At 39.1% G+C, this 23,310-nt stretch overlaps 1 protein-coding gene across 1 annotated transcript in view; it reads right to left on the bottom strand.

Annotated features, from left to right (window-relative positions):
* The window catches only part of LOC106882360 (clathrin heavy chain), a 150,829-nt gene that overhangs the window by 52,636 nt on the left and 74,883 nt on the right, over nucleotides 1-23,310 (bottom strand). The window contains exon 2 of the mRNA XM_052968621.2: nucleotides 19,973-20,083. Within this exon, the coding sequence (XP_052824581.1) occupies nucleotides 19,973-20,083 (111 nt within the window). The remainder of the gene's footprint in view (nucleotides 1-19,972; nucleotides 20,084-23,310) is intronic.

Below are 23,310 nucleotides of genomic sequence, written 5' to 3'. Positions count from 1 at the left end.
ACACATTACATGAAAAGACTAAACATGTGGCGAAGAAGTTCCTATCTCCCACTGGTTCATGAGACAACGCCCCTCCCTGCTTACCACCTTCTGTGGGATAAATCTCTACCGTTCCTTTGACTATTTTCCATGCCACAAGTTTACCTGCGAAAAAGGCTAACTCGAATTACTTCCAGACAACAAATAAACGGTATTAACTTTATGCGTTCCAGTTAAGACAGTTTATAGAAAGCATTTTAGCTAAACTGAATATTAAAGCATCAGCTATTGACCAGGTCCTGACCTCTAAACAGCTAAAATTAACTCTTCAGAGTACATAATGCATAACCATAAACCAATCGATATCTGCTTTTGAGTCTATAGTTCAATGCATCCATGAGATTTACATCGTGATGTGAGTCGGTTATTCGGCTTTTTTTTTCTCCTCATGTTCATGTATGGTAGATATTAACTGTTAATTAGCATTTCAATTTGGTTTAATTAAAAATATCATTAAAAAAAAAAAAAGAAAATAAAATTCTTCAGTTTTCAAATCAAATAACCAACAAAATAACAGACAAGAATTATTAGCTTGAGAAATATGAGAGACAAAAATTATAAAACATCATGTTTGTTTTTTTATTTTATTTCATTTTATTATATTTGTATGTTCATTTATTATTATTATTATTATTATTATATGCAAATGTTGATGCAAAGAAAACTATTAAAAACGAGCTAAAAATGATTATCTATTGATGAGCTATCGGTGATTCCTCTCTAGAATGGTCTCTGAAGGAAACAATAATTATTTCAGAATTGATTGATTTAGAATTAGGCGGGGAGGGGGGTGATGGTGGGGGGGGGGGGGTGGAACGACTGAATCCATTTTGTTTCTCATAGATCATGACAGTTGGTGGGTGGGGACGGGTATGGGTAATAGTAATAATGGGTAAAATTAAGGGAGGAGGAGCAGGAACAGGATGAGGAAATACAGGACAAGGAGGAGGAGGAGCATGTGGAGGAATGGTGAGGGAAGGAGGAGTGGAAGGAAGAGGATATGGATGAGGAGGAGAATAAGAGGAGGAGAGGGAAAATAGGAATAGGATTGGGGAGGAGGTTGAGGAAAGGGAAGAGGATGATGATGTGGAGGAGGAAGAGGAGGAGGAGGAGAATAAGGGTTGGTGAGGGGGATGAAGAGGAAGCAAAGAAAAAGAGAAGACAAAGGAAGGTAAGGGGGAGAAGTGAAGAATGAGCAGAAAAAAGAAAAGAAACAGAAGGAAGATGAAAATAATAATAATAATAATAATAATAATAATAATAATAATAATAATAATAATAATAATAATCATTATTATTATTATTTCTACACTAGGCACAAGGCCTTGAAAATTTTAGGGGGAAGGGGCTAGTCAATTACATTGACCACAGTGCGTAACTGGTACTTATTTTATCGACCCCAAAAGGATGAAAGGCAGAGTAGACCTCGGTGGAATTTGAACTCAGAACATAGCAGCAGGCGAAATTCCGCTAAGCATTTCGCCCGGCGTGCTAACAGTTCTGCCAGCTCGCCGCCCTAATAATAATAATAATAATAATAATAATAATAATAATAATAATAAAGAAGGGAGGAGGAGAAAAAGAAGAAAAAGATGAGAAATCAGAAGAAAATGTAAAAGTAAAGCAAATCAATAAAATATTTCTAGACCATTTTTTTTTTGTTGTTGTTATTGTCATAAAGTTAATTAATGCTGCGGAATGTGAAAAAATATGAATGTTTATGTTGACCTTTAACCTGAGAAAAACATTGTAAAACATCTAGTAAGGCAGCACTGTAATAACAATAATAATAATAACAATAGTAATAATAATAATAATAATCCTTTCTATAAAAGGCACAAGGCCTGAAATTTTGGGGGCAGGGGCCAGTTGATTAGATTGACTCTGGTACACAACTGGTACTTAATTTATTGACCCCGAAAGGATGAAAGGCAAACTTGACCTCAGCAGAATTTGAACTCAGAACGTACTGATGAGTTAAACACCGCTAAGCATTTTGTCAGCTTGCTGCCTTAATAATAATAATGATGGTTTCAAATTTTGGCACAAGGCCAGCATGATCAAGGAGCTTGGGCTAGGTTGATTACATTGACCCCAGTGCTCAACTGGTACTTATTTTAACGACCCCAAAAGGAGGAAAAGTAATGCTGACCCCAGCAGAATTTGAGCTCAGAATGTAAAACTGGAAGAAATGCTGCTGTTTTGTCTGGTGAGGAAATGGTCGTGCCAGCTCACCATTTTTGCCATAATAATAATAATAATAATAATAATAATAATAATAAAATAAATATCTTTTATCTTTTATTTGTTTCAGCAATTAGACTGCGACCATGCTGGGGCACCACCTCCTTCAAGAATTTTTAGTTGAACGAATCGACCCCAATACTTACATCTTTTTCAAGCTTGGTACTTTTTCTATCAGGCTTTTTTGTTGAGCAGCTAAGTTACAGGGATATAAACACACAAACACCGGTTGTCAAGCAGTGATGGGGGACAAAGACAAAAACAAAGAAACACACACACACACACACATACATACACATAGAAGGGTTCTTTCAGTTTCTGTCTACCAAATCCACCTTCAAGGCTTTGGTCAGCCCGTGGCTATAGAAGACACTTGCCCAAGGTGGAACTGAACACAGTGGGACTGAACCCAGAACCATGTGATCAAGAAGCAAGCTTCTTACCACACACCCATGCCTGCATCTATGAATTCTGTGGATGATGATGATGATGTACAGTGATGAAGATGATAATGATGATAATGATGAAGATGATGATGATGTACAGTGATGAAGATGATAATGATGATAATGATGAAGATGATAATGATGTACAGTGATGAAGATGATAATGATGATAATGATGAAGATGATAATGATGTACAGTGATGAAGATGATAATGATGATAATGATGAAGATGATGATGATGTACAGTGATGAAGATGATAATGATGATAATGATGAAGATGATAATGATGTACAGTGATGAAGATGATAATGATGATAATGATGAAGATAATAATGATGTACAGTGATGAAGATGATAATGATGATAATGATGAAGATGATGATGATGTACAGTGATGAAGATGATGTTGAGGGTGATGAATAATACGATGACGATGGCAATTTGACGATGAAGAGATGAAGTTCCCGATGAGATGATAATATTCCAGGTGATAATTAAGATGATGTTCCTGCTGCTGCTGCTGATGGTGTGACAATGTTGACGTGTGTGGTGGTGAAATTACACAATTTCATGCACTGTTTCATGTCAGTAAACATTAACATACATACACATGTATACACATGCTCACGTGTATATACACACATGTGCATACAAACACACACACACATATACTCACACATGTATATGCACACACACTCACATGTATATATATATATATATATATATATATATATGTATATACACACACACTCACATGTGTATATATACACATATATACACACACACACTCACATGTATGTATATATATATATATATATATATATATATGTATATACACACACACTCACATGTGTATATACACACATGTGCATACAAACACACACACAAGCACACTCTCACATGTGTATATATATACACACAAGTCTAATTGTTGAACTATAAGCAGTGCCCCAGGATGGCCACTGTCAAATGACTGAAACAAATAAAAGAATACATATATATACATATACATATAAGAATATATATACATATATATATAAGAATATATATACATATATATATAAGAATATATATACATATATATATAAGAATATATATACATATATATATAAGAATATATATATATATATATATTCTATATATATGACTACTGACCGAGACCTTTGGAAATGTGCTGTGCGTGAGAAGACCCGGCAAGCCAAGTAAGATCGTTGCCAGTGCCCCTGGACTGGTTCTTGTGCGGGTGGCACATGAGATGCACCATTTTGAGCGTGGCCGTTGCCAGTACCGCCTGACTGGCTCCTGTAGGATTTTCGAGCGAGATCGTTGCCAGTGCCCCTGGACTGGCTTGTGCGGGTGGCACATAAAAGACACCATTTCGAGCGTGGCCGTTTTCGTGCGGGTGACACGTAAAAGCACCCACTACACTCTCTGAGTGGTTGGCGTTAGGAAGGGCATCCAGCTGTAGAAACTCTGCCAAATCAGACTGGAGCCTGGTGTTGCCATCCGGTTTCACCAGTCCTCAGTCAAATCGTCCAACCCATGCTAGCATGGAAAGCGGACGTTAAACGATGATGATGATATATATATATATATATATACACACACACATATTTACATATATCACACACACAGTTGTACTTACAAAGAAACCAGATCATCACGGACAACAGTGACATAAAATTATGAGCTGCGTATGTGTGTGCATGTGTGTGTGTGTGTGTGTGTGTGTGTGTGTGTGTGTGTGTGTGTGTGTGCTGTACTAAATAGGAAGGTATACCCCAATTTACATTTGACTCTCATTACACAAAAGATATTCTCTTTCCAGATATGTGCACATTATTTGTTTATATAGGCAAACATTATTGTTACAAGCAATTTGACTCCACTCGCTGGATCATTATTTTATGCCTTCTTCACATTAATCCCATTCATGCAAGCCCCCATGGAGGGAGAACAATGACTTTCTCTTAACACAATGAAATATTGTTATTTGGAGGTGGGTGGCAGCTAAATATGTTGTCTGTTGATAAGTCACAGTGTATAGGCATCTGTGAAGATTATATATTCACACATTGTTTTTATACTCTACTTCTTGAAAGATACTTCATTCTGTACTGTAAGCCTTATTCTTACTAATAAACTCACGTGTGTGTGTGTGTGTGTGTGTGTGTGTGTGTGAGGTCGTTCTCGAGTGCTACTAGTAACATGTAACTCGGTACTTGTTACATGGTTGGGCTGTCAGTTGTGAAACCGATAGCTTCTTCGTGGCAAGGTTGGTGTTTGAACACCACATCAAGGCAAGCATGGGAAACTGGATGGAAAACAAAGAAATGCATTTGCTGTGTCCTAGAGAAACACTTAGAAATGAGGCACAGGTGTTGCTCAGGGCTTTGGGTTCAGTCCCACTGTACTGTGCCATGGGCAAGTGTCTTCTGCTATAGCCCAGGGCTGACCAAAACTTTCTGAATGGATTTGGCCAAAAGAAACTGAAAGAAGCCCATCATGTGTGTGTGTGCATGTGTACTTGTATGTGTATGAGAGAGTGAGTTTGTATTTCCCTTGTCTTCCTGTGGCCAAACCTCACCTGTCTCCAAATAAGGTAATCTTTTCCCATGATCAGACATGTCTTTTCTTTCCCCTTTCCATGGAAAATTGGAACCAATGGACACTGCTTGTATAATATGGATGCTTGTGGTGGACTATCTTGCAATGTCAAGACAAGGAAACACTAACAAACATACGCACACACATACACACATGGATACATATGACAGGCTTCTTTCAGTTTCCAAGGACCAAATCCATCTTCGAGGCTTTGGCGAGCCCAGGGCTATAGTATAGGACACATGCCCAAGGTGTCACACAGAAGGACTGAACCAGAAGCCTATATCCATGCTTATGCCTTATTTCTAAATATTCCTTTAGAACACAGAAAATAGATTCCTTTGTTTTGCTAGCTGTTTCTCATCTAATTTTCCCTGCTCGCATAATGCTGTGGCTTTTTGTTAAGAGCAATTGATTTTACAGCTGTATATCCTTTCTGCCATTCAACCATGAAGTAAAGCAAGGAACCTAATCTAAGTCAGTCAAGAAAATCCCTGAAGCAAGCAGAGTTGTGTAAGGGCTGTTTTACCAATGTATGCGGGTTTTAGAAAAGTGCCTCTCTCTCTCCGTCTACCCACCTTTCCTCTAACTTTATGTCTATCTATCTATCTATCTATCTATTTAACTATCTATCTATCTATCCATTTGTCTGTCTGTCTATACACAGACACACCCAAATATAACTTCATAGATTCATAATGAACAATTTGAGATTTGCCCGTAACAAAATACCATCCTACCACTCCTTCACACACACACACACACACACACACACACAATGTCAGCTCTAATCCTCATTTGAAATTCCTATATAAATCATTTTTTTTTATCTATAACAGGTCTTACCTGTAAATTGCTCCACATTTACAGGCAAGACTTGCATGTAGGGCAAGAGGTGCAATAAAATGTAAAAGCCACAAACTTGATGGCAAAGAAATGGAAAAAGAAGCACGGCTGAAAAATACCCCTCCCTCTCCCTTTCCAAAATAGATAAGATGCAGAAGAGCATTCAAAGTTGGCTTGAAAAAGTAGAAGGGATTTGAATTTTAAATATGACGGGGCCTAACTACATATTCGAAGGGTGTAAAAATGCTATTAATATTGGGGTGGTGTTTCTTTTTCTCTTTTGAACTGTTAACCCAAATGTAGAGACCTCATCTGGCCCTACCTGAGATTTGAAATCGAATATAGAAATTCTCCGTAACCACACAGCCTATTGTTCTGTCAAGGAGGAACACAGATCTATGCGTTTTCCACTTGACTCTTAACCTTTTCTTATTACTTTACTGCCCACAAGGGGCTAAACATAGAGGGGACAAACAAGGACAGACAAAAGGATTAAGTTGATTATATCGACTCCAGTGCACAACTGGTATTTAATTTATCGACCCGAAAGGATGAAAGGCAAAGTCGACCACGGTGGAATTTGAACTCAGAACATAATGGCAGATGAAATACCGCTAAGCATTTCGTCCGGCATGCTAACATTTCTGCCAGCTCATCGCCTTGACTCTTAACCTTTTCTATGCCATGAAAAGTTGAAATAGATAATGAGTGACCTACATTAGTTTGGCCATTGTTAGAGCAGTATACCTCTATTTTTTTTTTACAGAGTTAGATGTCAGGGGTCACTGGACTTCAACAAATAAGGACAGTGGTTGAAGATGATATTGACTCCAAATTTTATTTACCATAACTAAATCTTCATACCAACCATCTAATAATAGATGTCAGTTCAAACCCCAGTTACAAGCAGTATGACCAATATATACAACAGGCTTCTTTCAATTTCCATCTACCAAATCCACTCATAAGGACTAGGATTATAATAGAAAATACATGCCTGAGGTACTGTGCGGTGGGATTGAACTCAAGACCACATAGTTGAGAAGCAAGCTTCTTACCCACACACCCATGCCTGCACTTATTGTTGTCGTTGTTGTTTACCATAATGCTGCTCTGTCTAACTGTTACATTTTACTAGTGCACTGTTGCTATTATCAAAGTGCATGCACACACACACACACACACACACACACACACACACATTTCACCAAAGAGATTAAGGATAAAACCATTATTTTGCTTCAACAAGCATAACTTTCAAGCTTTATGGCAAAACTGAGTCCTCCTCCTTCTCCTCCTCATACCATGGCTGTTACGGTTACCTCCCACTGCTATTCACCTCTTCAAATGTCTAACTTGTTGACATTTTTTAATAAAAATATATATCTCTTGACTGTAGACAATGGAGAAAAATAGCTGTGATTTCACCTAATTAGAGTTGGGTGACAATGTTTTTAAAACCCACTTTCTCTTCAGAATGTCTTATATAATATTCACAAAAAAAATTCCATTCAAGTTTACAACCAGAGCAGCTAAGGTACAATAATAATAATAACAATAATAATCCTTTCTACTATAGGCACAAGGCCTGAAATTTGTGGGGAAGGGGTAAGTTGTGGCTGATGATAGTACCACCTGATTGGCACTCGTGCCAGTGGAACATTCAAAGCACATCCAAGCATGGTCGTTGCCAGTGCCATGGATGGCTCCTGTGCTAATGGCACGTAAAAAGCACCATTCAAGCGTGATCATTGCCAGTGTCACCTTACTGGCACATGTGCCAATGGCATGTGAAAAACAACATTCGAGCGTGGTCATTGCTAGTGCCACCAGACTGGCTCCTGTGCAAGTAGCACGTAAAAAAACACCTTTTGAGCGTGGTCATTGCCAGAATTGCCTTGGCGTTAGGAAGGGCATCCGGCTGTAGAAACTTTGCCAGATCAGACTGGAACCTGGTGCAACCTTTTGGCTCACCAGTCCTCAGTCAAACGTCCAACCCATGCCAGCATGGAAAGCGGACGTTAGACGACAATGATGATGATCACACACACACACACACACACACACACACACACACATATTTATACATTAATTATATTTTTAATGAGTTTCTTGGTGTTTATACAAAATAATGAAATGAAGACTAATTTTCAAAATAAAAATATTTATTACCTTAAAATTAAATTAAAACAAATTTCTCATTTATATATCTGCAATAAATGTATGTCATAATTTCTCTAAATTTTATCAATAAATTTGCAGTCTACTCTATCAAAAACCTATCACTGCAAAATTTCATTAAAAATTTGTATATTTTTCAGAAAGTATACAAGACACTCATTCTGCACCTCTTATGTTATCTCTCTCTCTCTCTCTCTCTCTCTCTCTCTCTCTGTCTTTATGACCTAAAGTGCCACTGAGGAATCAACCAACCAACTAGCAGTTATATTGGTTATTATTAGATAGACATCAGCATTAGTTTCCAATAATAATAATAATAATAATATTAATAATGATAGTAATAATGATATAGCAAAAGAAAGCAAACAATGCTGGATCATAGATATAGCAAGCCCAGCTGACAACAAGGAAGAAAGAAAAGTCGATAGATATGAAAGGTTAGCTTGGGAGGTTAAGCAGTTGTGGTCATTGAAAAAGGAGGTAGTCAGAGCCCTGGGAACAGTGAGCAAAAATCTTGAGAAGCACTTGGAACAAATAGGAGCTGGAATAAGAGTGGAGTACTTGCAGAAAACAGTACTGCTTGGAACAGCTCAAATACTCCGGATGGTGTTCGAAAAATAAGGGGTGTTACCTTAGTTCACTGGTAGTGAACAGCTGGCACCATAGTACATCTCCAGCGTTAGAAAGTGTGCAAAGACAACAAATAATAATGGTTTCAAATTTTGCCACAAGAGCAGCAGCTTTGGGAGAAGGGACTAGTCAATTACATCGACCTCAGTGTTGTTCAGGCACCTGTGGCTTTTGTGGATTTTTCCGCAAGGACCTCAAAGTGAGTCCCCTATTGGGAATTTAATTTCTTTAATTTTTAACTGTCATTTATATCGTGTACACGCGAAAACCCATTGTATCGTCCTGTTTTTGTCTTTTATGTTGTTGCCTGTCAATTAATGTTTTGTATATGAGCCCTTGTGGCTAATAAAAAAATTTATTATTATTATTATTATTCTTATTAGTATTATTATCCGTCATCCTCATTGAAAAATGATACTGATATTAAAATAATGAGCAAATCATGTTACTAGATGCTGGCAAAGAGGACTGCAACTATTAGCATACTTAAGTAAAAGAGCAACCAGCAGCAACGAAATGTTGTCGACAACACAAACCATTTCAAATAGCTTTATCAGTGGTTCCTAAACGGTGTTCTCTAGGGAAATACTGGTAACTATACAGCAGGCTTGTCTGACCTGCATTAAGAGAAATGAGGACAGTTTCTATTTATTGTCTAGCTAATAACATAAAAATATATCCATTTGGATAATATTAATGATATTGTAAAACCACATTCACTTACATTCATTTAACCATATAATGACGAAATTATCAATGTGCAAAAGAAAAGTAAATATTTGTTGATCTTTTTTTTGTTTATTTAAGAAGATGGGGTATGTTGATGTAATAAATTACACTTTCTTTATAAATACACACATACACACAGACACACACACACAGACACATATACACATTTACATAAATATGTGCAGGAGGGGCTGTGTGGTAAGAAGCTTGCTTTCCAATTGCATGGTTCTGGGTTCAGTCCCACTGCATGGCACCTTCGGCAAGTGTCTTCTGTTATATATAACCTTGGGCTGACCAAAGCTTTGTGAGTGTATTTGGTTGACAGAAACTGAAAGAAGCCCGTTGTACCTTTTGAGTCAAGTACAACAACATCAATATCAAAATCAAACCAAATGGAAATCGTATTTTTAACCCCTGTGCCGGTAGAATGTAAAAAGCAACATCCGAATGTGGCCGATACCAGTGCTGCTTTGATCGGCTTCTGTGCCGGTGGCACATAAAAAGCACCATCCGATCATGGTCAATGCCAGCTCCTCTGGGCCCTGTGCCGGTGGCATGTAAAAAGCATCCACTACACTCTCGGAGTGGTTGGCGTTAGGAAGGGCATCCAGCTGTAGAAACACTACCCAAGTCAGATTGGGGCCTGGTGCAGCCCACTGACTTCCCAGACTCCAGTCAAACCGTCCAACCCATGCCAGCATGGAAAACGGAAATCAAATGATGATGATGATGATGCCTCCTAACAGATATATGCTTGTTTGTCTGTGTTTGTCTCCATCACCATTGCTTGACAACCGATGTTGGTATATTTACATGCCTGTAACTTAGTAGTTCAGCAGAAGACCCCGATAGAATAAGTACTAGGCTTACAAAGAATAAGTCGCGGGGTTGATTTGCTCGACTAAAGGCGGTGCTCCAGCATGGCCACAGTCAAATGACTGAAACAAGCAAAAGAATAAAAGAATACAAACATGGCCTTGTTTATCAATATAACGTCCATATTTCCATGTTTGCATGGGTCAGACAGAACTTGTTGAGGCAGCTGTTCTGTGGTCAGTTACCTTTCCTGCTGCTAACCCTTACCTGTTTCTAGATAACGTAATATTTCCCCATGGAAGTAACCCACATGCACTACCCCTCTGCTACTCAAACCACACCTTCACACACACACACACACACACACACACACATATATATATATATAAAAACAATAGACTTCTTTTAGTTTCTGTTACCCAATCCATTCACAAGGCTTTGGTCAGCCTGGGATTATACTAGAAGACGCTTGCCCCATGTGCCACTCAATGGGACTGAAATTGATACCATATGATTAGGAAGAAAACTTTCTCAACTATACACCCATGTCTGTGCTGGTGGAGATAAAATATTCGCACACCACTTATTTCGGCATAACCCTAACCCTTAACACTGAAAACAGGTGGTGTGCATATTCTTTACCTTCACCACTGAGCCTAGGGTGTACATGATATATATGTGTGTGTGTGTGTGTGTGTGTGTGTGTGTGTTTGTGTGTGTGTGTGTGTGTGTGTGTGTGTGTGTGTGTGTGTGTGTGTGTGTGTGTGTATGTACATGGTGTGGTAAATAAATTGTCATCTAAATTATGTAAAAATGAAAACACTGACATCTCATTTTAACAGATATATTTACCAAAATTACATAAAAATATCTTGAAATACTAAAGAATAAATTTATTCAATAAAATCGCCATTGGCTTCAACCATGGCTTCCAGACGACTTTGGAATCTTCTGCAACTCTTCTGGACAGTCTCCTTGTTTAAGTTGATGAACGCTGCCATAATCCTTGCCTTCAGTTCATCTTTGGTGTTATGAGGAGTTTTGTTGGTCTCTCGCTCAACTGTGTCCCACACATGATAATGTAGGGAGTTGCAGTCTGGGGAGTTAGGAAGCCAGATGTTAGGGGTGGTGTGGTCACAGAAATTAGCTGACAGCCATAACTGGGTTCTTCTGCTTGTGTGGCATGGTGAAGAGTCCTGTTGCCAGACATAGGGTCTTCCAGCAGCCACCCTCTTGACTCAGGGTAGCACTACCTCCTCAAGGCTCTAGATGTAGGCCCCCCCCCCCCGCGTTGAGTCTGAGGCCGTGTAAAGAGATGAATGGAGGCATAATGGCACCATCACTAGTGATCACTCCAAACAGCATGATGTTGACTGGATGTTTGATTTTTATCACTCTTGGTACATATACTCACATTGCACTGTCCTCAGACTGACACCCAAACACTATGAAATGTTCATATTGGAGCTTCTGGCACAAATACCAAGCAGTACAACATGTTTCCAAATTTCTGCCAGAGTGAACTGCGTCAATGTGCCATTTTTCTCACAGACAGTGCTCAACTGACCCTACTATGCTGTGTAGTAGACAAAATCAAAAACAAACACCGCACATGCTCGAAATTAGAAATATAAAATGGCAAGGGAGGAAAGAAAGAAGGAAAGAAAGAAGGAAGGAAGGAAAGAAGGAAGGGAGGAAAGAAAGAAGGAAAGAAAGAAAGAAAGGAAGGAAGAAAAAGAAAGAAAGAAGGAATATGAAATAACTGTCATGGTTGTAATTGTTAGAATAAGCGTAAATAATTGATGGCAAGGAGCCGAGGTAAGCAGTGAAGAATATTTGGCAATAATTTGGGAATTTGATACATGCTACAATAGTTCTGAGTTCGTGTGTGTGTGTGTGTGTGTGTGTGTGTGTGTGTGTGTGTGTGAATGGTGTAAATCTAGATGCGTGTAGTACGTATGCACACACACACACTGATAAAGTACTTTTGGTATTCAATAATTTTCTACTCACCAGTTTTAAAATGATGCCTTACACACACATGTATATGTGCATGTATGTATGTATGTGTGTGTTTATATATATATATATATATACACACACACACACACACACACACACACACACACACACACACACACAACCAGTAATTTGGGGAAAAAACTAAGTAGACTGTCAACATAGTGGTATAACGAACTTCTCTCTCTCTCACATACACACACACAATCATCATTACCATTTAATGTCCCTTTTCCATGTTGGCATGGGTTGTTCAGTTTGGCAAGAGCTGAAAAGCCAGACTACATGAAGCTCCAACATCTGCTTCGACATGGTTTCTACAGCTGTATGTCTTGTCTAACACCAGCCATTGTATAGTATACTGGGTATTAAAAGCCACTAGGCTTATTAAAAATAACTAAAGTAACAGGAGTAGTATTAGGACCAAAAGGCAAAATTTATCACTACTTAAAAGCGACACTAGTGGCTGATTAGACTTTGTCATTCTATATATATTGCTAGCAGGACAATTACTATTTCCAGCAGCCAGGTACCTACCATTGACAAGGCCAAAGAAGGTCGAAATCATGTGATTTGATCATCTTGGCAGCAGAGATGGCAGGGATTCTCTCCTGCTAGCAATGTCAACAAGAGTGCTCATATGCACCAGCAGACCATATGAGAGATTCTCTCATGGCAAATATAACAAAACATCCAATTTTAAATTTTACCTTTTGGTATTAATACTACTTCTGTCACTTTAATTATATACATGTGTGTGTGTCTGTGTCTTCGAGTCAGTGTTTGTGTTTTGCCACCACTTGACAACCGGTGTTGGTGTGTTTATGCCCCGCTAACTTAGCAGTTCAGCAAAAGAGACTGATAGAATAAGTACCAGGCTTTAAAAAAAAATACTGGAGTTGATTCATTCAACTAAAAATTCTTCAAGGCAGTGCTCCAGCATGACCACAGACTGAAACAAGTACAAAATAAAAGAAACAACCAATGTAAATCTTCTCATTATGAGAACATCAACTAAACTAAAAGTTTGGATGAGAAATCTTATCAGTTACCAGATTAGTACCATAGTCTGGTTCTTGGGTGTCTTTAGCAGAATCCATCCTGTTGCAAGAATTCGGACAAGATTCCCAGTCTAAAGATAACTTGATACATTCTGAGTTCAAATTCCGCCGAGGTCGACTTTGCCTTTCATCCTTTCGGGGTCAATTAAATAAGTACCAGTTACACATTGGCGTCGATGTAATCGACTTAATCCCTTTGTCTGTCCCTGTTTGTCCCCTCTATGTTTAGCCCCCAGTGGGAGATAAAGAAATAAATTATTATTATTATTATTATTCAGGTCACTGCCTGGAATCGAACTCAGAATCTTGGGGTTAGTCGCCCACGCTCTTAACCACTATGCCATATGCCCGTCAAATGTAAATAATGTACATAATTCCTCATCTCTTAAATATAGAACTGAAGAATATATATATTCAGCCTTGCTGTAAACCAGTTTTGTGAGGATAATGACCACTGCTATTTTAAATCAATATGTAAGGGGACTTGACAAAGTACTGTGAGGAATTTAATCATTTGATCCAACAACTCTGATCACCTCTGCCCTTCCATATACATTTACATCTCCAACACCATCTATTTCTCTTTCTCTCGATCTTACCCCCTATCTCTTTTCCTTCTTCCTTGTCCTACTGGGGTAGCTGAGTATCTCCTCTATAATAAGACAGCTTTTCCTGTCCCTCTGTCGTACACTAGCCTCTCACCTGGCACACAGCCACTTTCTCTGTTCCACTCTTTCTCTCAACCAAGAGGTCTTTGTTTTGCAAGTTATTCAGTGACCCCACCGGTGCTAGTGCTGGTGCCATGTAAAAAGGGTCTGTGTTGATGCTATATAAAAAGTACCCAGGACAATCTGTAAAGTCATTAGCATTTTAGGAAGGGTATCCGGCTGTAGAAACCGAACCAAAACAGACAACTGGAGCAGGCAGCAGCTCTCCAGCTTGCTAGCGCCAGTCAAAAATGGCCAACCCATGTCAGAATGGAAAACAGATGTTAAATGATGATGCTGATGATATAATAAAATTAGACAGAAAACTGTTTTCCTATATCACTGTACCATGAAAGAGAAAGATAAAATTGGGATAAAGCCCCGAGGAAAGAGTGATGAGGATTTGTTGACTCAAAAGAATACAGGAGAAGAGTGGTGAGGTGGGTGCAAATAAGGTACAAACTGAGTCTGTTTAATGCGTTTAAAGAAGGAACCATGATGAGATTAAGGTTGCAGATAAGTGGGCCTCTAAAGGCTGAAGTTTGAGATGAGTGACAATATGATGTATTGTAATGTGTCTAATCGACAACAGTAAAGAATGAACATTAAGACATTGGTGATGATGGTGGTGGTGATGTTGAGGATGCCTGTGGTAGTGGTAATAGTGATGATGATGATGATGGTGGTTGTGATAAAGCTGATGATTGTGGTGGTGGTGGTGGTGGTGACGACGACAATGATGATGGTGCAGATGATGATGATGATGGTGGTGGTGGTGGTGGTGATAATAAAAATAGAAAAACATTAGATAAGACTCAGTCATGCATCCTTGAATTTACATTATATTAACTCTGTTATTCATTTATTCACCGTTACTATTATTAACTCTATACTTTGTTTTGTTATTTTATTTAACATTTTTCTCAAAAATTCGCTACATTTTCCACAAACTTTGCCTAACTTACTCGGTAGGCCTTCATTCAGAACAGCCTAAAGCAGGACAGTTACTATTTTGAAGTTTTAACTGACAGAAATAGTTCAAAGCGAAATAAAAATACAAAAAAGCAAACTAAAAGTCAGCTCTAACGACTCACTGTTGTTTGAGATGTAATGATTTGTGCCTGGTTAGAGATTAGGCAGAAACAGAGTAAACAGTAGACTGATGGCTCTTAACTAGGGTCCATAGGACCCTTGTGGGGTTCACATAAGATTTTGTGGTTAAAATTTATGTGCAATAAACTGGTTATACTTCCACAATCTATAAAATATTTTAACAACCTTTTTTTATATATTTCCTAATAATAGTTGACTACAAGCAGTGGCGGACTGGGTCTAAAAACATTGGTTGCCAGGAGACTAAGGGGACCCACCTGCAACTACAAGGGGGCCCACCTGCAACTACAAGGAGGCCCAACTGCAACTACAAGTGGGCCCACCCACAACTACAAGGGGGACCACCCGCAACTACAAGGGGACCCACACACAACTACAAGGGGGTGCCCACCCGCAACTACAAGGGAGCCCACCCACAACTACAAGGGGGCCCACCCAAAACTACAAAGGGGCCCACCTCAACTACAAGGGGGTGCCCACCCGCAACTACAAGGGAGCCCACTCAAAACTACAAGGGGGCCCACCTCAACTACAATGAGGTGCCCACCCGCAACTACAATGCTATCATTTAATTGTTTTTTTTTTTTTGTTAAAAGTATTCTTTACAACTGTCTACAAACACAGCCAGGCTGAAATAATTAATGCATTCTTCCAGGAGTGAATAAAAAATTCTCAAACTTGAGGGGGTGGGCCCCTTAGATACTAACATGCCCCACCCCCTATATGGATTCTTATGGTGCAGGAGCCCACTTGCCATCGGGCAAGATGGCAACCTGGCCAGTCTGCCACTGATTACAAGGGTCCAACTGAGCAAAATAGGAATCATAGAGGTCCAGAGGTAAAAAATGGTTGAGAACCACTGGTGGAGACTAATAATGATGCATGTATGTGTGCATGTATATGAATATATGAGATGGAGAGAGAGTGTCCCATGACCAGGGGGTCTTTAACCAATGGGTCATGGAGCATTTGATCCCAAGTTGCATAGAAAGAATAAATTTGTAAATTTTATTTCTATTTTATTGATTACTGTAGTCTACAGGATTTTTTTTGCATTATATATGTATTACATCATCATCATCATCATCATCATCATCATCATCATTGTTTAATGCCTGTTTTCTATGCTGGCATGGGTTTGACGGTTTGACTGGGGACTGGAGAGCCAGCAGCTACACTAGGCTCCAATCTGATCTGGCAATGTTTCTATAGATGGATGCCCTTCCTAAGGCCAACCACTCTGAGAGTGTACTGGGAGCTTTTTATGTGCCACCAGCAAAGGAGCTAGTCAGGCGGCACTGCCATCAGCCACATTCGGAAGGTGCTTTTTACATGCTACCGGCACAGGAGCCAGTCGGAGCGGTGGGGCTAGCATCAACTACATTTAAATGGTGCTTTTTATGTGCCACCAGCAGGGGGAGCCAGTCAGGCAGCACTGGCAACGACCTATACATGAATTGTACTTATTGCGTGCCACCAGCATGAGAGCATTATATGTGTAATAATTATTATCATGTACACCAATGCATTTTCTTATGTCTGTGATCCCTGTGTTCATGAGAAGATTTTTTGTATGAAACCTGTCCAGGGTGCACAAAAGGCTGGGGTCAGTTACCATAACCCATTAGGTTTTAAGATCACCACTTGAAGACCTTGTCTTCATACAATGTTTATAAAGGGGACACGGCTAGCCAGAGGCTATAGCTTGTCGCAGTGATCTGAAACCAAACTGCTAGCTAACCAGTCATGCGTCACAACTGAACTAGAATAGTTACCTGGGATCAATATAATCATATACTCCCTTTTCCTCTTTCCCCAAATTTCCAGCCTTGTGCCTTCATGAGAAAATTATACTGTGCTACTTCTTGGTGCCAGCTTACATCACTGATCTTTGCTACTCCAGTGTGCATGGACACAATGTAACGATAGTGACAGCTTATGAACCACAACAGATTCAGTCGACTGTCTAACATTTTATTAACTAAACTACCTATGGCTTATATATACACACACACACACACACAAACACACATGCTTTCACACAAAGCGCATGGATGGCCCAATTTATGGGTTATTGGACAACCAGTCAAAGTTCAATAGGTTGTGTCCTTGTTACTAAAAGCTCATTGCCAAGATAGTTCACTCTTATGTGAGCCTAAGAAGAATTCATAGAAGCGAAGCAATGAGAGAGAGAGAGGGGGGAGGGGCAGTGAGAGTGGAGAAGAAGAAAAATTAGGATACAATGATAATGAGAAGAAGGTGAATTAGTGTTGAGTGTAAGGTAGGGAGGGGGTCATTCGAAGGTCAGTGAATTTGTTATAAGACTTCAATCATAGACAATATTCAAATTCATGTCTGTACAAATGCATATACATGAATAGATGAAAAGAAAACCTGGGAAGCCAAATGTTCACACACCTGCACACACACGTTACCTAATCACCTACACACACACACCTACCTACATGCAGACACTATCTAATCACCTACACACACACACACACACTTGCCATCCCATATACAGCTGCACACACACACACACCCCAAACCTGCACACACACACACACACACACACACACACACATACACAAGTGCCTGCACACTCATACTCACCTGTGCACAAACACCTACACACATACATACAAACACACAGACAATAGTACAAGACTATATATTCTCTTGGCACATAGTAGTAAATATAATCTGTCACAATTTTGCAGTGTCATTTTTTATAGCCTTGATCTGACTCATAATGAAATTGAGTAAATGGAAACTGTGTGGAAGCCTTTCATATGGTTTGTACCACACACCTTATCATATCAGTTCTACTGGGCATATAGCGTAGTGGTTAAGAGCGTGGGCTACTAACCCCAAGATTCCGAGTTCGATTCCAGGCAGTGACCTGAATAATAATAATAATAATAACATCGAAAAATACCTTAGGAATGAGAAACCAGGTTCGAAATTTCCTCAAGACACCTGATGAAGGCTGGAGGGTGTATCAGCTGAAACGTGTTAACAACAAAGATGAGGACAAATATCCATCAAATGTAAATAATGTAAATAATGTACATAATTCCTCATCTTTTAAATATAGAACTGTACACATTCAGAATACACATATCTAAGTTGCAGAGATGTAAACACACCAATACCGTTGTCAAGCAGTGGTGACAGACAAACACAGATACACACAAAACATGTATGTGTATATATATATATATATATATATCTATATAGTTTGAAGTTGTACTCAACCTTACTCTGACAACTCCTGCGACACACCGATGCCAAGCTGTACTGGCCTCTGCTTTTCCGTTGGATGTTTTTGTATATGAAATACTTAAAACGCCATTTATACATTTAATGTACTCCTGAAACGGCTGTAGATGATATCATTTAACCCCGAGTTTGTATATTTATCTTATGTAATAATATTTACCAAATCTATTCACCTTTGAATTTTTAAATTTTGAACTCTCATCTGATAACTCATATCAAATACTTAACCAATTTGAACGGTTCCTTTTGGAAGCCCTTACCTTGGATTTTTGTCTCTTTATTTGTCACTTCTCCATTCAGTATGTGAACCCAACGTATCTGATGCATAGCTTTCACATATGACTTTTACATGTAATTCTACTCATTTATTTACATAAACTTATATGTATATTTATTTCGTTGTGTGCTTTAAATTTTGCTTTGGAATTTGTATTGATGGCCTGGATGTGTTCCTTCTATAATTTCTCTTACCCTTCGATTTAGCTCACAATGGGCACTTCTTAATGCAGCCTATATATACTCTTTACTCTTTTTACTCTTTCACTTGTTTCAGTCATTTGACTGTGGCCATGCTGGAGCACCGCTTTTAATCAAGCAAATCAACCCCAGGACTTATTCTTTGTAAGCCTAGTACTTATTCTATCAGTCTATTTTGCTGAACCGCTAAGTTATGGGGACGTAAACACACAAGTATCGGTTGTGAAGCGATGTTGGGGGGCACAAACACACACACACACACACACACACACACATATATATATATATATATATATATATATATATATACACATAATCAAATACTTAACGACGGGCTTCTTTCAGTTTCCGTCTACCAAATCCACACACAAGGCTTTGGTCGGCCCAAGGCTATAGTAGAAGACACTTGCCCAAGGTGCCACAGAGTGAGACTGAAACCGGAACCATGTAGTTGGTAAGCAAGCTACTTACCACACAGCCACTCCTACTCCTATTGTGAAGTATACTCAAGAACATACTTTATAAGAAAATTTAACTTTATATACATATTCATACACACATACACGCACACTATGCAGTGGGATTGAACCCAGAACCATTTGGTTGCAAAGTAAGCTCTTTGACCACACAGCCATGCCTGCACCATCATGAATACAATTTTGTAAAATGAAGCCATTTTCTGCAGCATAGCACATCACTTGCAGTGTCAATGGTTGTCTCAAGCTGCACACACACACACACACACACACTCACATTGTATGTATTTCACTTACATTGGACATTTTTCTGTCTCGGCTATCATGTCGTACTGCAATCCACTGATCAGAAATCATGGTAACACGTGACCAGGTCACTTGGTCGGCTGGTATTCCAAAGTTTCTAAGCTGAAAAAGAAAGAAAAAAAAAACAAATAAAATATATTTTTTTTTTAAAATTAAAAAAAAAAAAAAAGTATCTGAAAGTAATTAAGTACTTAAAGAGATTATTGAGGATGTTATATCAGTAAGTTAGATAATGTTCAGAATCCATGCAATTACACTGGAGTGATAAAAGTAACAAGTTATGAACCAGTGTGATAGCTTCAGTGTTGACACTTAACTGGTCAGAAATAGCAACCAAATCTCCCTCAAATATCAACCTTCCATCTTAAGAAAACACTTTGGATTCCTATGGTCTGGCACAAAACCATGCCCTCTTTATACTACTTCCTCCATCCCAGTTGAGAGGGTTTTGTCATGCAAGGTACAGGGTGATCCTGTTGGTGTTGGTGCCATGTAAAAAGCACTAGGGCTGGTGCTACATGAAAAGCAGTGATGAATGGGCCACATGAATAGCACAGGTGATGGTGTCACATAAAGAGCACTGATGAATTGGCCACATGGAAAGCACTGGTGATGGTGCCATGTAAAAAGAATTGGTGATGGTGCCACATGAAAAGCACTGGTGATGGTGCCATGTAAAAAGAATTGGTGATGGTGCCACATGAAAAGCACTGGTGATGGTGCCATGTAAAAAGAAATGGTGATGGTGCCACATGAAAAGCACTGCTGATGGTGCCATGTAAAAAGAATTGGTGATGGTGCCACATGAAAAGCACTGGTGATGGTGCCATGTAAAAAGAATTGGTGATGGCGCCACATGAAAAGCACTGCTGATGGTGCCATGTAAAAAGCACTGGTGATGGTGCCACATCAAAAGCACTGGTGATGGTGCCATGTAAAAAGAATTGGTGATGGTGCCACATGAAAAGCACTGGTGATGGTGCCATGTAAAAAGAATTGGTGATGGCGCCACATGAAAAGCACTGCTGATGGTGCCATGTAAAAAGCACTGGTGATGGTGCCACATCAAAAGCACTGGTGATGGTGCCATGTAAAAAGAATTGGTGATGGTGCCACATAAAAAGTATCCAATATATTCTGTAAAGTGATTGGCATCAGGAAAGGCAATCAACTGTAAAAATCTGATGATGATAGAAAGAAAGACAGGATGGTCACGGCTGGAACACCTTCAATCACAGATTACTCATTTATGGCCAACCTAGCACGAAACAACAGCAACACCCATCAAGTTGGTGAGTTTAACTGATAATAATTTAATAGAACATATATTCTTTTAATGGTTTCAGTTGATGGATAGCAGCCATACTGGAGCACCGCCTTTAGTTGAACTAATCGACCCCAGGACTTATTCTTTGTAAGCCTAGTACTTATTCTATCGGTCTCTTTCGCCGAACTGCTAAGTTACAGGGACGTAAACACACCAGCATCAGTTGTCAAGTGATGTTGGAGGGACAAATACAGGCACACAAACATATACACACATACATATATATATATATATATACATATATACGACAGGCTTCTTTCAGTTTCTGTCTACCAAATCCACTCACAAGGCTTTGGTCAACCTGAGGCTATAGTAGAAGACACTTGCCCAAGGTGTCATGCAGTGGGAATGAACCCGGAACCATGTGGTTCATAAGCTAGCTACTTACCACACAGCCACTCCTACGCCAGTAAAAGTCCTTTTTTATATTTCTGATTAATTTAGAAAGGCAGTTGAACAATTGAGGATCTCTAAGTATCAGACTGGTACAATAGTGTACTTTTGCTCATGATTTTGAAGATGGTATATGTGGAAGGTGACAATATCTCCCAGTTGGTGCATTAAGATTCTCTCTAATGCTGAAGTTTGGAACATGCCCTTCCTAGGTTTTCCATATGCAACTGATAGTATCTCTCTCTTCAGCATTCAAGAGAATAGAGACTCAGAACTTTCAGAGTCAAACTTCAGATTAATATAACACAGCCAGAGTTGTTGTTGGAACTCCGTCGCTTATGACGTTGAGGGTTCCAGTTGATCCGATCAACGGAACAGCCCGCTCATGAAATTAACGTGCAAGTGGCTGAGCACTCCACAGACACGTGTACCCTTAACGTAGCTCTCGGGGATATTCAGCATGACACAGTGTGACAAGGCTGACCCTTTGAATTACAGGCACAACAGAAATAGGAAGTAAGAATGAGAGAAAGCTGTGGTGAAAGAGTACAGCAGGGTTCGCCACCATCTCCTGCTGGAGCCTCATGGAGCTTTAGGTGCTTTCGCTCAATAAACACTCACAACGCCCGGTCTGGGAATCGAAACCGTGATCCTATGACCGCGAGTCCGCTGCCCTAACCACTGGGCCATTGCGCCTCCACACAGCCAAAGTAAGAAAAAACAAAGCGTGGCGGGGTGGAGGGGTTAATGTTCCTCACCTTTCATTTTAAATTCTGCTTTGAATCCTTTGATTTCATTACCATTGTTTTAATGTTTATTTTGTAGGCTGTCATAGGTTAAATAGGTCTGTTGGTATGCCTCTGTGACATATCATTAACTGTCTTAATTCATTGTCACCTTTTCTATGAGGTCTAAATTTCAAGACGAATAGACCAACATTCTCCCCACTGATCCAGCTCTGCTGTCACTAACCACTTTGATTCTCTGTCATAAGGTCTAATGTTTTCACATCAACCATCCAACAATCTCACTACAGATCTTTATTAGCACAGAGTATTGTTTTCCTTCCATCATTTATTCACACCGCATTGTAGTCTAGGGTGTATCCAGCCACTGTCACAGCTCACTCATGTACTGCCTCTTTTTTTTTTTTTTTAATGCAAGATAAATAGAATGAAAAAGTAAAAACAAAAATAAATATATAAACGCAATCATTGTTAATCTGACTGGAATAAGTCGCTGGCAGACCAGACATCAGATGTGAGCATAATAAATGTGAAAATAGCTCTTTCCCAGACTGCATAAAGTCCCACCCCCAGGGTGGCAGATTTTTCACCTTAAAGAACAACATGTGCTATGAGGAAATAATGCTTTATTTCTATTGTTATTTTCCTTTTGATCTATTATTGCTGAAATTGTTGCTGTTATTGTTGATGATGTAAAAAAAAATATATATATATATATATACATAAAGATAACAAGCAAATTACCATTTCTAAATTTGTTGGTATTATTCCAGTTTCCTTAGCAACCAAACCAAAACTGTTTTTAGAAAGCTTTAGGAAAAATATAACTTTGGTTTGTGTAGATATGTGTGTGTGTACAGATG

Source organism: Octopus bimaculoides, chromosome 6 (assembly GCF_046866305.1).
Source record: "Octopus bimaculoides isolate indiv1 chromosome 6, ASM4686630v1, whole genome shotgun sequence".
Lineage (NCBI taxonomy): Eukaryota > Metazoa > Mollusca > Cephalopoda > Octopoda > Octopodidae > Octopus > Octopus bimaculoides.
Note: the sequence above shows the minus strand (reverse complement) of the source record. Positions and strands in the feature narration are given on the sequence as shown.